Source organism: Aspergillus bombycis (genome assembly GCF_001792695.1).
Source record: "Aspergillus bombycis strain NRRL26010 chromosome Unknown contig00003, whole genome shotgun sequence".
In the NCBI taxonomy this organism is placed as follows: domain Eukaryota; kingdom Fungi; phylum Ascomycota; class Eurotiomycetes; order Eurotiales; family Aspergillaceae; genus Aspergillus; species Aspergillus bombycis.
In genome coordinates, this window is record NW_019170005.1 from 438,463 (window position 1) to 450,465 (window position 12,003).

At 48.8% G+C, this 12,003-nt stretch overlaps 5 protein-coding genes across 5 annotated transcripts; 1 reads left to right on the forward strand and 4 right to left on the reverse strand.

The window, feature by feature from the left end:
* Positions 1-35: 35 nt before the first annotated feature.
* ABOM_000956 (Smr domain protein) lies at positions 36-1,809 on the reverse strand (the record flags this gene model as incomplete). Its single annotated transcript, XM_022528086.1, has 2 exons — positions 36-1,685; positions 1,780-1,809. 2 exons carry the CDS (start codon positions 1,807-1,809, stop codon positions 36-38), a joined length of 1,680 nt encoding a protein of 559 aa, XP_022394150.1.
* Positions 1,810-2,513: 704 nt separating this feature from the next.
* Positions 2,514-3,614, reverse strand: ABOM_000957 (glycoside hydrolase family 88/105 protein; the record flags this gene model as incomplete). The annotated part of the gene is made up of 1 exon (XM_022528087.1): positions 2,514-3,614. One exon carries the CDS (start codon positions 3,612-3,614, stop codon positions 2,514-2,516), a length of 1,101 nt encoding a protein of 366 aa, XP_022394149.1.
* Positions 3,615-4,943: 1,329 nt separating this feature from the next.
* On the reverse strand, positions 4,944-6,391 carry ABOM_000958 (uncharacterized protein; the record flags this gene model as incomplete). Its single annotated transcript, XM_022528088.1, has 2 exons — positions 4,944-5,829; positions 5,898-6,391. The coding sequence occupies 2 exons, from the start codon at positions 6,389-6,391 to the stop codon at positions 4,944-4,946; spliced, it is 1,380 nt and encodes a 459-aa protein (XP_022394146.1).
* Positions 6,392-7,306: 915 nt separating this feature from the next.
* Positions 7,307-8,272, reverse strand: ABOM_000959 (uncharacterized protein; the record flags this gene model as incomplete). Its single annotated transcript, XM_022528089.1, has 1 exon — positions 7,307-8,272. The coding sequence occupies one exon, from the start codon at positions 8,270-8,272 to the stop codon at positions 7,307-7,309; it is 966 nt and encodes a 321-aa protein (XP_022394145.1).
* A 726-nt stretch (positions 8,273-8,998) lies between these two features.
* ABOM_000960 (fungal specific transcription factor domain-containing protein) lies at positions 8,999-10,828 on the forward strand (the record flags this gene model as incomplete). The annotated part of the gene is made up of 3 exons (XM_022528090.1): positions 8,999-9,931; positions 9,985-10,065; positions 10,148-10,828. The coding sequence occupies 3 exons, from the start codon at positions 8,999-9,001 to the stop codon at positions 10,826-10,828; spliced, it is 1,695 nt and encodes a 564-aa protein (XP_022394240.1).
* Positions 10,829-12,003: the final 1,175 nt, after the last annotated feature.

A 12,003-nucleotide genomic window follows, 5' to 3' on the forward strand; every position in this document is an offset into this window, starting at 1 on the left:
GCAACAGGAGTATCTCGACAAATGAAGCTCAGGGTTCAACGACGTCGCACCACACCAACAACAGTCAAGACTCCTTCGCCTACTTCCACTTTCCAGCCTTCACGAGCCAGCATCTTACCCACTGCAGGACCCAGGCGCGACGTCCCATCATGACTATGTCGCCCAAGTCCAGTGACAATGCGATACCCGGACCGGGCTATTTCACCACCGCGCGTGTATTTGGCGTCCCCGAAAGATTCCCACCAATCTGAGACCCGTTCACTGGCGATACGAACGGCATCTTGCACCGAGACCCCGTGAAGATCTAGCATATTGTGCGTTGACTGCGAATCTACGAGGGCATCTGCGGCTGCGGCTGCGTCCCGCTTTGCCCGCTCTAGATGGTCTCGCCCGACTGCCGAGTAATAAGCAGCGGCACCGCCCATCAGGCGATCGGACTTGCCGCGACGATATGCCGCCGAGGCTTTAGCGAGTGCTTCCGAACTGGCAGCAAAATGAGCCCCTGCGGAACTGCTTACACGATCATAATCTCGAATGACCCGCGGCTCATTCCGTCGCCTAGGCGTCTCCACCTCGAAATCGACTGGTGGTGGTGAAGTAGTAAATTTGATCAATTCAGACACTGATGGAGTTACTGGTCCGGTCACCATTGCAGCTGCCAATTCACTAGCGGCTGAGACGGAACTTCTCGTAATTTTAAGTAGACCTGCGAACGTCGTGGGCGGAATAGAAGGAAGCTCCTGGGTCAGCTCGGCAACTTGTGTCTCTGTAACTGTATCTTGACCAATGGCCCGCTCGTCTTTCGGAGCATGTGCCTCTGCCAGGGATCGAATAGTCGCCGACAAAGACGCCCCATGAGCATGGTAGGTGGATGCGACCATTTCCTTCTTCAGGACAGGGGAAGTCCTGGAGTGAATAAACTCAATATCCTTCTGTGCAGCATCCCATTTATTAACAGTGCAGGGTTCATCCTGCAAGAAGCAGTCTGCCTCAGAGTCCAAGGGGGACGAGCGCTCATAGTTTCGGCCACTCTTAGTTTTGCCTTTGCGTTTGCGGTTCTTCCTTCTTCCGGTTTCCCCATTTGAGCCATCTTGAAACCCATCAATGCCTTTCGGGATAGCAACCTTATCCCCGTCCTCAATTGAAGGTTGCTCGGAGAAGAAGGTGAGGTTAAGCAGGACGTCCATTGAGCGATCGACATCCCCATTAGACTTCCGCAGCGCATGCTGGATGTTGAATTTATCAACAGACGGAAACATTTCCGACAAGTAGCCAATTTTATCCTCCTCAGTTGCACCAGATAGACAAAGCGATCCATCTGCACTAATCGTATAGGACACACGTTGAGATATGCTCTTACCGTTGTGCGAGCCTTTATCGCATACGCTGAAGGAGGAAAACTCCGATGCTAAGCTCGTGATATCTGTTTCACGCGATCGCACAGTGCCGTTTTGCGATACACTGTGTTCCGACGGTATCCCTTCTGAATCAACACCACTTGTACCTAGACCACTTGTACCGGACGGATCAAATGGAAGATCTTCCTGTTCCCATGCAGATAGCTTGAGGGTGTCGAGGGTTTCGCGAAGCTGCTGGAGCTGAGCCGAGTCAGAGAGATCATAGTCACAGACGATAGCTGTGAATAAGGCTGGGTCAAGAGGCGGACAATAATCATTTTCCAATTCCTAAAGAAGCGGAGACAAGTCAAGTAATCAGCTACCAGAGTCCCGACTTGAGTCATATCTCCACGGTGGACGCGAAGGGTGTACAAGAACTGACTCTTAGCTGGTTATCGGCTTGGTCAACCATCTTCAAAGTCACTAACAATATGTCGGAGATGTATTAGGGGTCTTCTAAGCATGCCTCTGAGGCTCAGGGAATTCTGGGGCTTGGGCAAGGAATCGGGGTCCTGCGAATACACAATTGTTGAAGTGGAAATCGGGGAGAAATTGTGTTTGCGATCGAAATCGAGGATGTGGGGGAGAGTGGGAAATAACGCGCCAATCATAGATGACATAATGATCTGGCAAGCAGTATTGGGAGGAAACGTTGGCCAAGACGGTGGACCTGACAACCTGATCGAAGCCATTTAAATAATAATAACCACCAACCTCGTCACGAGGAGAACAGTCCAGTGTATACTTTCCTTGATCTAACCATCAAATTTTGACCATCACACCTCTATGATAATCCTGAAACACAACGCTATCCTCCTTTTCTCCCTATTTTCCACACCCAAATAATGTAAAACTTTCTTGAAAGATGTATCGGATGTCTTGGCCTCAACGGCGCCACTTAGACTTTTCTTTAGTCAGATCGCATTTATTGTCGAGGTCTCTGGTCCCGTATTTGTAGTTAGGTCCAGACCATCTAGCATTATGGGAAGGCCGCTCAACTTCAGTTTATCCATATCTTTACGTTCGTGAGTCTCTTCATTGAATTCAAACATAGAATCAGTGGAAGTTTACACTGTTCAAAATACCGTTCAGATTGAGTCTCAATTTAACAGTCGATTACAGGTAGGTCCATAGATACTCCCCCAGAGCCATGATTGCCATGGCCTGGCCATACGGCATGGCAGTAAGAGGGATATCCTTGTAAAACTGAAGATCGTGGCCCATAGGCGTGCCAAAACTAGTGTTCTGGAGCTCTCCCTTTTCATCTACATCTTTCAGCACAGAGAAGATAGCCTTCTCTCCCATAGCCCGGTACTGCGACCCGATGTACCGCCTTCGTACAGCCTTCAGAATACCATAGGCAAATCCAGCAGTTGCTGATGCCTCAAGGTACGAGTCCGGGTGATCGATAAGCGTATGCCAAGCACCCGATACAGATTGGGACCGCTGCAGTGCTTCGCACTGCGCCTCAAGTGTGTCACAGAGATGGGACTGGATAGGATCACTTGGCTCTAGTTCCAGCAACTCGAGGATCTCTGGGATAACGATGGTGCACCAGCTATTCCCGCGCGCCCACCTTGCATCCGCAAAATTATGTCCCCCATTCTCGAATCGCCAGCCGTGGAAGAAGAGACCCGTTTTTGTGTCGAAGAGATACTTTACGTGGATAAGACACTGTCGCTTCGCTTCGGCAATATATTCAGGTCGATGAAGGAGTTTTCCGATTTTAGCAAGCGGCATCACAGTCATCATAAGAGTATCATCCCAGAGCTCCTGGTCATTCTCCGCGACGTAGGTGATATGCTGCATACCACCATACTTGGTGCGTGGCAACTCGTGCATCGCCCATTCACCCCATGCATCGAGCCAGGGGAGGTAGGTAATATTACCTGTCTTCTCATAAACATAGGCAAGAGTCAGGAAGACAGACATCGTGTTAATATTTTTAGTAGTACCGCCTTCAGCAAAGCGCTCAGCAAACCAGTCCTCGATAATCTTAAGGTACTTGGCCTGGCCTGTTATCTCGTAGAACTTCCATACACCGTACAGCCCGATGCCATGGGTCCATTCCCAGCCGTTCCAGCATTTCGCCTGGATGGTGCGGCCATCTTTCAGGTGCAGGAGAAATTGGCCCGTGTCGTCGCGAATGTTTATGAGGTTGTCAATGAGGAGGTCAATGACATGGTGGATTTCGGAGGCAGGGGGTTTCGATGCCATGGTAAGAGCAGGACGTGCCGCACGCAGCTCGATTCATTCCACGGTGTAAGGCTCACCATAAGTACTCGAGCATTAATTGACCGGCATTCCCCCGTTTCTCTCCCCGCCACACCCATTTCCAACTCCACTATTCTGACCTGCACGCAGCTATGTGTTCGGGTCATTGCAGCCCGAACCAAATTCTGCACAGTAATGATATGTCGGAAAACTCCATGCTAAACAAGACTTGCCGGCTGAATTACCTCGGTGGGCCCAGCTTCGGGTGATTTCCTGTCATGGGGTAAATGAGGGGAGAGTCTCCACCCCAACCTGGGGAAATACCGACAGCCCTAAACAATTGGATCTCGCCTGGCTGACTGGTTAGAATAGTACGCATTCTGGAACAAACACCGTCCGTTCGTTGGCTTGCATCATCAGCCGCTGTTTATGCAATGGCTCATAGACAGTACTAATATTAGTAAGCTTTTCTTCTTTATTGTTTAGCTACTGGGATACTAATATATCTATTAGCACAAGAGCTGCTGTGAGCTATCCTGTGATTGGAGTGTGATGCGGGACCATATTTCTGGTCGAAGGTATGAGAGATAGTGCTCATTCCAACCGATGATGGTTAGGCAGACCTCATCCGCATCTTCAGACACAACCACATGCCACTGACTTCTTTCTATACTACTATCTTTCTGAAACTATCTATAAGCTCTCGAGTAAATACTAGTCCAGAGACTAGACAGATCTAAGCGGCTTTAAAAGAATATGGAACTAATCCTCGAAGAACTCGTTACTCTACATTAGCCAAGATAGCTGAGTAAAATCAATAGGAGAAATCATAGAGCCAGGGTACATCAACGAGACCCGAGAGTGGTACGCAGAATACGCAACAGCTGAAACGCAGGAGAGGCATCCAACCTCGCAACTCAGTCTCTCCCACTTAGGGGTAGCCTCATAAATGAAACGCTGGTGAGACAAAACGTCTTCCTGTTACCCTTTAGACCGAGGAAAGGATAAAGCATGGCAAGGGCAAAGTTTTCACTACTACGACCTCACCGATATTCCTTGATTTCATATTCTACATTAGCAACTGTTGCAAACAGATAAAGTTCACTCAGTCGTGTTGAAAGAGAGACCATGGACAACATATTGTTAACCCACACGAAGACAAAATCGACATCTTAGCATTGAATGAAGTAACTGCGTATGAGGGGGAACGAACGAAGATACACAAGTGTGCGAGAAGCCATCTAAAAAGTGGCGAAACGCCTGCGACAGGTGACAATCATATCAGGCTTCGAGATTAATACACACATGTGCATTGTCACAGGTGATTTGAGGCTAGAAGTGAGACTCCACCTTCTTTTGGCTTTCGTCTATGGCCCAATCACATCGCGAAGACTTGGATCTGACCAGTGAGGCCTGAGCCTCAGTGAAGCCTCTCGCCTCGACGGCTGGATTATACCCCACCCCAGAAAGACGGGCAACATCAGCGCTATCCACAGCCGTGGCCTGCTTCCCGTCGGCTCTCTTGTACACCGTGACCACACCAAATCCTCCCATACCAACGTTGTGGCTCAGGGCAGCATGTGCGCCTTCGACCAGCCTGTTGTTAGCCCAGCCGCGTAACTGCCAAACGAGCTCTGCGCACTGAGCCAATCCAGTTGCTCCCAAGGGGTGTCCTTTGGAAAGCAAACCTCCGGACGGGTTGACTACCGTTTTGCCACCATAGGTGATATCTCCTCGGCGGACATATTCAAATGCCTTTCCTTTCTCTGCGAACCCCAGTGATTCGAGTGCGAGCATTTCAGCGGGTGCGAAGCAGTCGTGCAGCTCGCACACTTTGATTTCGTCGACAGATTTCAGGCCAGCCTGATCTAGGGCAGTTTTCACTGCAGCTTTGGTAATACTGCTCCCAGCGGCCGACTCAAGGCTCCCGGCGAACAGATCAGGGCGGTCGGTTGCTGAGCCTTGACCCGCGATCAGGATGGCTTGAGATTTCAATTCAGGTCTCTGATCGAGAAACGCCTGAGAAACAAGAACCGCGGCGGCAGCTCCGTCGCTGGTGGGGCAACATTGAAGCTTCGTTAAGTGGCCCCCCATTTTAGGGGACTCGAGGATTTGCTCTAAGCTGTATTCATCCTGAAACTGGGCATACGGATTGTGCTTCGAGTGCCGATGATTGATTCGCGCAATTTCCGCAAAGTCCCGAGGCGAGGCTCCGTAACTAACACGGACGGTCAGTCATCATCTCGAACGAAGATTTCGTGGTTATTCCTGTAGTCGTGCACATACTTCTCGATATATTCCTCTCCTGCGTAGCCGAACATGCGAAGTGCAAAAGAGCCTTCTATAGAGCCCTTTGTCTTCTTGACCATTTCGGCTGACCTTCCTAATGGCGAAGCTCGGTCTTTCCAGATTGTGGGTAAGCTTCCAGGCATCATTTTTTCGAATCCAACGACGAGCACACAATCCGCCTGGCCGTATGCGACAGCATTTCGGCCCATTGCCAGACCGGTTGCTCCCGATCCACAGTTATTATTGACATTGTAGATTGGGATCCCCGTCATGCCAAATTGATAGAATACACGCTGTCCGCATGCACTGTCTCCGTACACGTAGCAAGCAATCCCCTGTTCCACATCGTCGTAGTTAATGTGTGCATCGAGCATGGCTTTGATGCCGGCCTCATACCCCATCTCAGGGTAGTCCACCTTCCCTCGGGGCTTCAAGAATTTGGTCATGCCGACGCCGAGGACATAGACCGGTGCGGGAGCTTTTGCGGGCATGGCGATTGGTTTAGATGGACGAGATCGAAAATGTGGATTTCTGCCTCCAGTTAGTTGGCGATCAAGATGGTGCGTTCAATATATCGTGATATGGTACAACATAATTACCTCAGTGCGCGGTCAAATACATACGGTATTGGGTGTTTGGAAAGTATGTAATGTGTAAATGTGCTAAGACGGCAGAGGAATGAAAGGAACAGCTTGATTCTGGGTCCGTCAACACTAGCGACCCTGCATGAAACGCAGTTCATTATAATACTACATGTCGTTCCTCTGTAGAGCGTAGATCAGGTCAGCACGATCGATGTTCATTCATACAAGCCTCGGGCAGCCGAAGTTCAATCCGACATCCCGACATCCGACATCCGGTAACCGCGCATTTCGAGAACTATTGTTGACTCGCTTCAGCCTGGTCGAAAACCTCGGGATTGGGCTTAAGATTGATAATTAAGCCGCGGTGCAATAATATTAGTGTTTGACCTTAATGTTGATGTCGCGGTTCCGATGGGAATCGGCCCATCAACTGCACAGAGTGGAGGATATTCTACCCGGGAAGTGAACAGTAGAAGTCTCCAATTATGCTCTCACTTACTACGGCATACGCCTGCACATGAATGAGATAGGTGAAGGTGCTCTAATCATTTAGGAAGATTTTCACTTGCAAATCCGAATTCAGCTCCTTGAAAGACGCGCTGCCGCGCTTGCGTCGCCTGACGCAAGAAGTATTTGACTTGAGAAGTAAGTACTGGAACAGTAGAATCTATGATAAATGCCAGTTGGCTACAAATACAACAGTGAAGGATAGGCACGACGGATCCAAAACCGCTGCCTTTGCCCGTACATACAAACAAACGCAAAGAGCAAGGAATGGTTGTTCTGGCCTCAGGGCGCAAATAATCGTCTCCTTGTACTCAATCATATACCATATATTTCGAACATCTCCGTAGGTTTTGCAACACTTCTCTGCCATGCCTCTTTAACAACCCTCCAATACCGTTCCTTCTCAAATTTGACGTGATTCACGTGTGGGCTCCCCACAAACTCTTCCATCGTCACAAACCTCGACGCATGGTCGACTCCACACGCGGACATATTCGCCATCGCAATATCTGCATGCTGAATCACTTGGTCTACGGTGACCATGGTATCACCGGGACCGTATATATAAGTTCTCTGGATTGGGCAGGCATGAGTTTCTCCGGCGGAAAACCTCCACATAAGAAAAGCATTGTGTACCGAGTTCAGTGCCGTGTAAAGTTTCGTGGATGAGTGAGTCACAAGACCTGCTTTCTCGAGAAAGACCGATAGCCCTACTATACCGTATGCGATGGCGCTCGTTACCGTGGAGAGAATTATATTCTTGGAGGGAAATCCTAGCGCAAGCGAATTGGCCAGTGGCTTAATCTTGGGCATGCTTGGACAAGAATCGAATACGATGGATGTAATGGGTAACCTGAACGGTGGGTAACTTTGTTCACAAGCTTCCGCAAGCTGGACTGCAGAATGAGAGCCACCGTTGGAAAATAAATGAAGAAAAACTCTTAGGTCGGGGTTTGAGTCAATGCACTCGTGGAGGACGACGACGGCAGGCTGGAACCATTGCCTCTGGGAAGCATCTGGCTTCCAGACGAGGTTCGCGACAGAATTGTAGATGAGGAGAATTTTGGCCCTTGGGTAGAGAGATTGGTGTCCGGCAATGTACTTCGCAATGTGTTTTGCATGGGCAAATGCCCAAGCGCAGATAATGACTACATCCGGGCTTGAATGCGTTGAGTTGGGTTGTTCAGCCAGAGAACCTGGTTGGAATGCCGAACGAAGAAATACTCCTGGGCCCAATTGAGTGAAACCGATCTCGTGGAAAATGATCGAGTCTGGCTGCATCGTGACTGATAGTGCGAGGATGGGTGTCTGATCGACTAACGAAGGCGGGTGCATTGATGGTGAATAGAGGCAAGGGAATGCTAAGAAGGTGGCTGAAGGACAGGTTCTTATAAAGCTATAGTTCGACGGTAGCATAGGGTTCCATTTGTGAGACTGCATAAGGGAGATGTGCACATTAATGAAGGACCTACTAGTAGTAATAGCCTTTTCAGACTCACTAGTGACTGGCCGGTTTCCCCCAAGACCCACTGTTAGTGTTGCCCCCGCACTCACTCTAAGAGACGGACCCCGACTGAGGCGAAGCCAATGAGTTCCCTCGTACGACTACTATGTAGTACTAGTGGTAGTTGTAGCGATTTAAAGCTTAGCGGCACCTGGACAGTCAGTCCCAGGATCCTTTCCTTGCCTCCATCTTCATGTCCTCCCTTCGTCCATGCTACTACTCTACTAACTACGCATGCTCCAGAATCATTCCATCAATCTCTCAATGGATCAATCCTCAACAATAAACCAGAAGCCAATTCAGATGCGACGGCGGCCACGTGTCAAGCGGGCTGCGCAGGGTAATTTGATCCCCAAGACTATTGCTTGTCTATCGTCCTTGAATGTCGATTCGGAGAGCTGATTTTCTTTCTTGTGATGAGTGAAGCTTGCAAAAATTGCCGAGAACGAAAGGTTCGCTGCGATGCCATGCAACAGTCACCGGGCAGATGCACAAACTGCGATATGGATGACTTGAAATGTGAAATGCACGAATATATGTATGACACCACCGTCTTTCATTCTTCTTCTTTTTGCCATGAGAGTCAGACTGAAACTGAGCCTGACAGCAGACGTCGAAAGGGGCGTTCGACGCACCGGGCAAGCGACCCCCCTCTAACCTCTCGTCCCTCCATCAACGAGGCGGCTACCGATCATTCTGATGACACACATTACATGAATTATTTTGAAAGCCTGTTGTTTCAAGGGTTGGACACCGAGACGATGTTCCTCTGTGAGCCTGCATCGTCTGTGTCTGCGGATCTGGATGTTTGCAGAAAGGAAACGGCAGCAAAGGGTTCTCTAGTCAACGACTCGCATGCCTATCAACCCTCTGATATCTTAAGCACAGTCTCTGGTGCCGATTCAAGTTCTCTGCTCTCACTGGACAATAAAACTGATGTGGTCGATAAGCCTGAACCGTCTTTGCAGCCAGGTTCAGACAAAAGTTTGGTCGATATCCACAATCAACAGCCCGGGCGCGGTCACCACCAGAAGTCGGAAGATGCCCTTCGAAAGGGCGCGGGTAGTGATAGTGACATTTCTACATTCCCTGCCACTTTCACCTTGCAAATACAAATACAGTCTGATAATGTGAAAATATGTTCTTGCGTGCCCCCTTGCCTCCCGTCGCGCCCATATCTCGCACCCTGGTGCGCTGAAGGGTTGGACGTTCACCTCAAAGCTCGTGTATCTCATCTGCAGGCTTTAGATCTGCTTGGGGACGAAACAACTAACCTCCTTCTCGAGCGATACTTCTCTTACGTCCACCCACACTTTCCAGTGATCAGCGAGCGCGATATCTATCTATTGTTCCACCCTACTGAAGCCACAAACAGCCAGCAACTACTTCCCATGAGTCTCGCAAAGTTTAATGCGATAATGTCGGCGGCGTGCTCGGTATGATTTGATGCGTATTATATTCATTTCCAGCACTGTCTAACTTCTTCAAGTTCATAACAGCGGAGCAAGCTAATGATGCGGGCTTCGCAAATATAAGTTCCATGCGCCGTGCTCTACATTCCCGGTCCCAGGTGAGCCATATTTCACTAGATTCTTGTTAGCGGTATCGTGCCGTTGCACTTTGGAATTCTCTAACGGGAATGATTCCCCCAGGCGCTCCTCGATGCGGGCAGCGAGTCCAATATACTCGATCGGATAGCAATTAACCTGTTGCTCAGCTTGCGGAGAGAGTATCCAGAAGGGATGTTTGACACAGAAAGCTTTCTTGTTAATGCATACGAAGAATTGCAAGTTGCTCGACATTGTCCAACCTTCTTCCATCATCTGGATAAAGATCAGGCATATTGCAGAATGAGAATTTTGCAGGGTTGCTACCAGTGGAGAGCGTACTCCTGCATAGTGGGAACCTACCGAAGTCGAGTGCCCTTGCCACCTTCCGTCAATTTAGGTTGCATCCAACTATCCGATTTGGATAATGATCTCAGCTTCTCATGGTTCCTTTCCAAGGACACCAAACGTACCCTAGCTCGAATATTTATAGCATCCATTGACCTTTTTGTGCTGGCATATCCAATCTGCAAGATCCTTATGAGAAGGGATACATTTTCGCTTCCCAGCGCAAACAGAAGCTCTGTAATGAGCGACTTGGAGGAGTTCGAATTCTCACTTTCCAAGTGGCACAATCAGAACCTGGAATTAATGAGTCCTGATTCTGCCGGAAAGTCTTCGGCAGGTCGATCATATATCCCTACCATTGTCCACAGGACATTTCTGCGCCTTGAATATGAGTCGGTCACCCTCAAGCCTTTCAGCTGTCTTCCAAAACTCATTTGAAATTTTAGGTATTTGACATCCAGTTTACATCAGATTTGCCTCTGTTTGGAAACACTAAGCACAACAACCTGGGCTAGGAGGCTGCGAGAAGCGTCCCGACAGTCTTTGCAACATTCATCCTCCTCCATCGTTCGGATGCTAGAGGACCTACTTGACCTTGGAGCTATCGGCTATCTGCCACTATCAGCGTGAGTTCTTTCAGAGGGGTTTTCCTGCGCAACATTAACTTTGCAACTGACCAAAAATTTCCATCCAATCAGTGTCATATGCCTATTGATCCCAGTTACCATTAACACTGTCTTTATGAAAACCACTACCTTTAGAGACATTCGATCGATGCACGATCTCTATGTATGTCACCGAGCTTTAACCGTTCTGGGGGAGCATTACTCGGCAGCCCACATCATCAATGCACTCGTGGATTCCTCGCTCGTGGCATTGCAGAGAAAATACCCCGAACAAGAAAACGGCTTGGTCATGCCACATTTAACTCCGATTTCCCTCTGGAACCCACTCGAATCCATCGAGTCGATTCGTGACATTGAAGCCCCGCTACCGCCCACTAATATTTACGCTATGGTGGTGAAGTTTCATGAGAAGTCTTTTCAGCAAGGTTGTTTTACTAGCTGTTGAAATTGTTAATGGTTGATGATGAAAAGATACTGCGCTGTCGAATACATCCCTCAGCACGAATTCTCCGCCCGAAGATGTTCTTAATGGCGTATTGTATATCCGTGGTGAACTGCACATCATGATGCAGCTATTTTCGAAATGGCAGATCGCTCCCAATCGGTCTCATACACAGCAAGGTTCCGCTAGCGACGAATTTAGATCTGGCTGGACTTTTTGCGTGCTGAAGCGAAATAATATGTGTTATTCCCGTTGACAGTTCTCATGGCTCCTGGTTGGTAAAAAGCATAGTTATACTGGTTATGGATGTAAGCCCAGGAAACTCGTTGCCAAGCTGGCAAAGGGAGCAAACAACGGGGTACATGGTGGATATATTTGCCTTTCAGCGGTGATCCCTTGTTGGATGCTAACTCTCAGCGTATATAGCCGGTGTCAGTTGGTTATAAATCACGACTGCAGTTTGTAATGATTCATGTGACGCCACTCTCTAAGATGAAAAGTGTTCGAAAGCAATAGTCTCTGAGCACACCGGTAGATATCTCCAC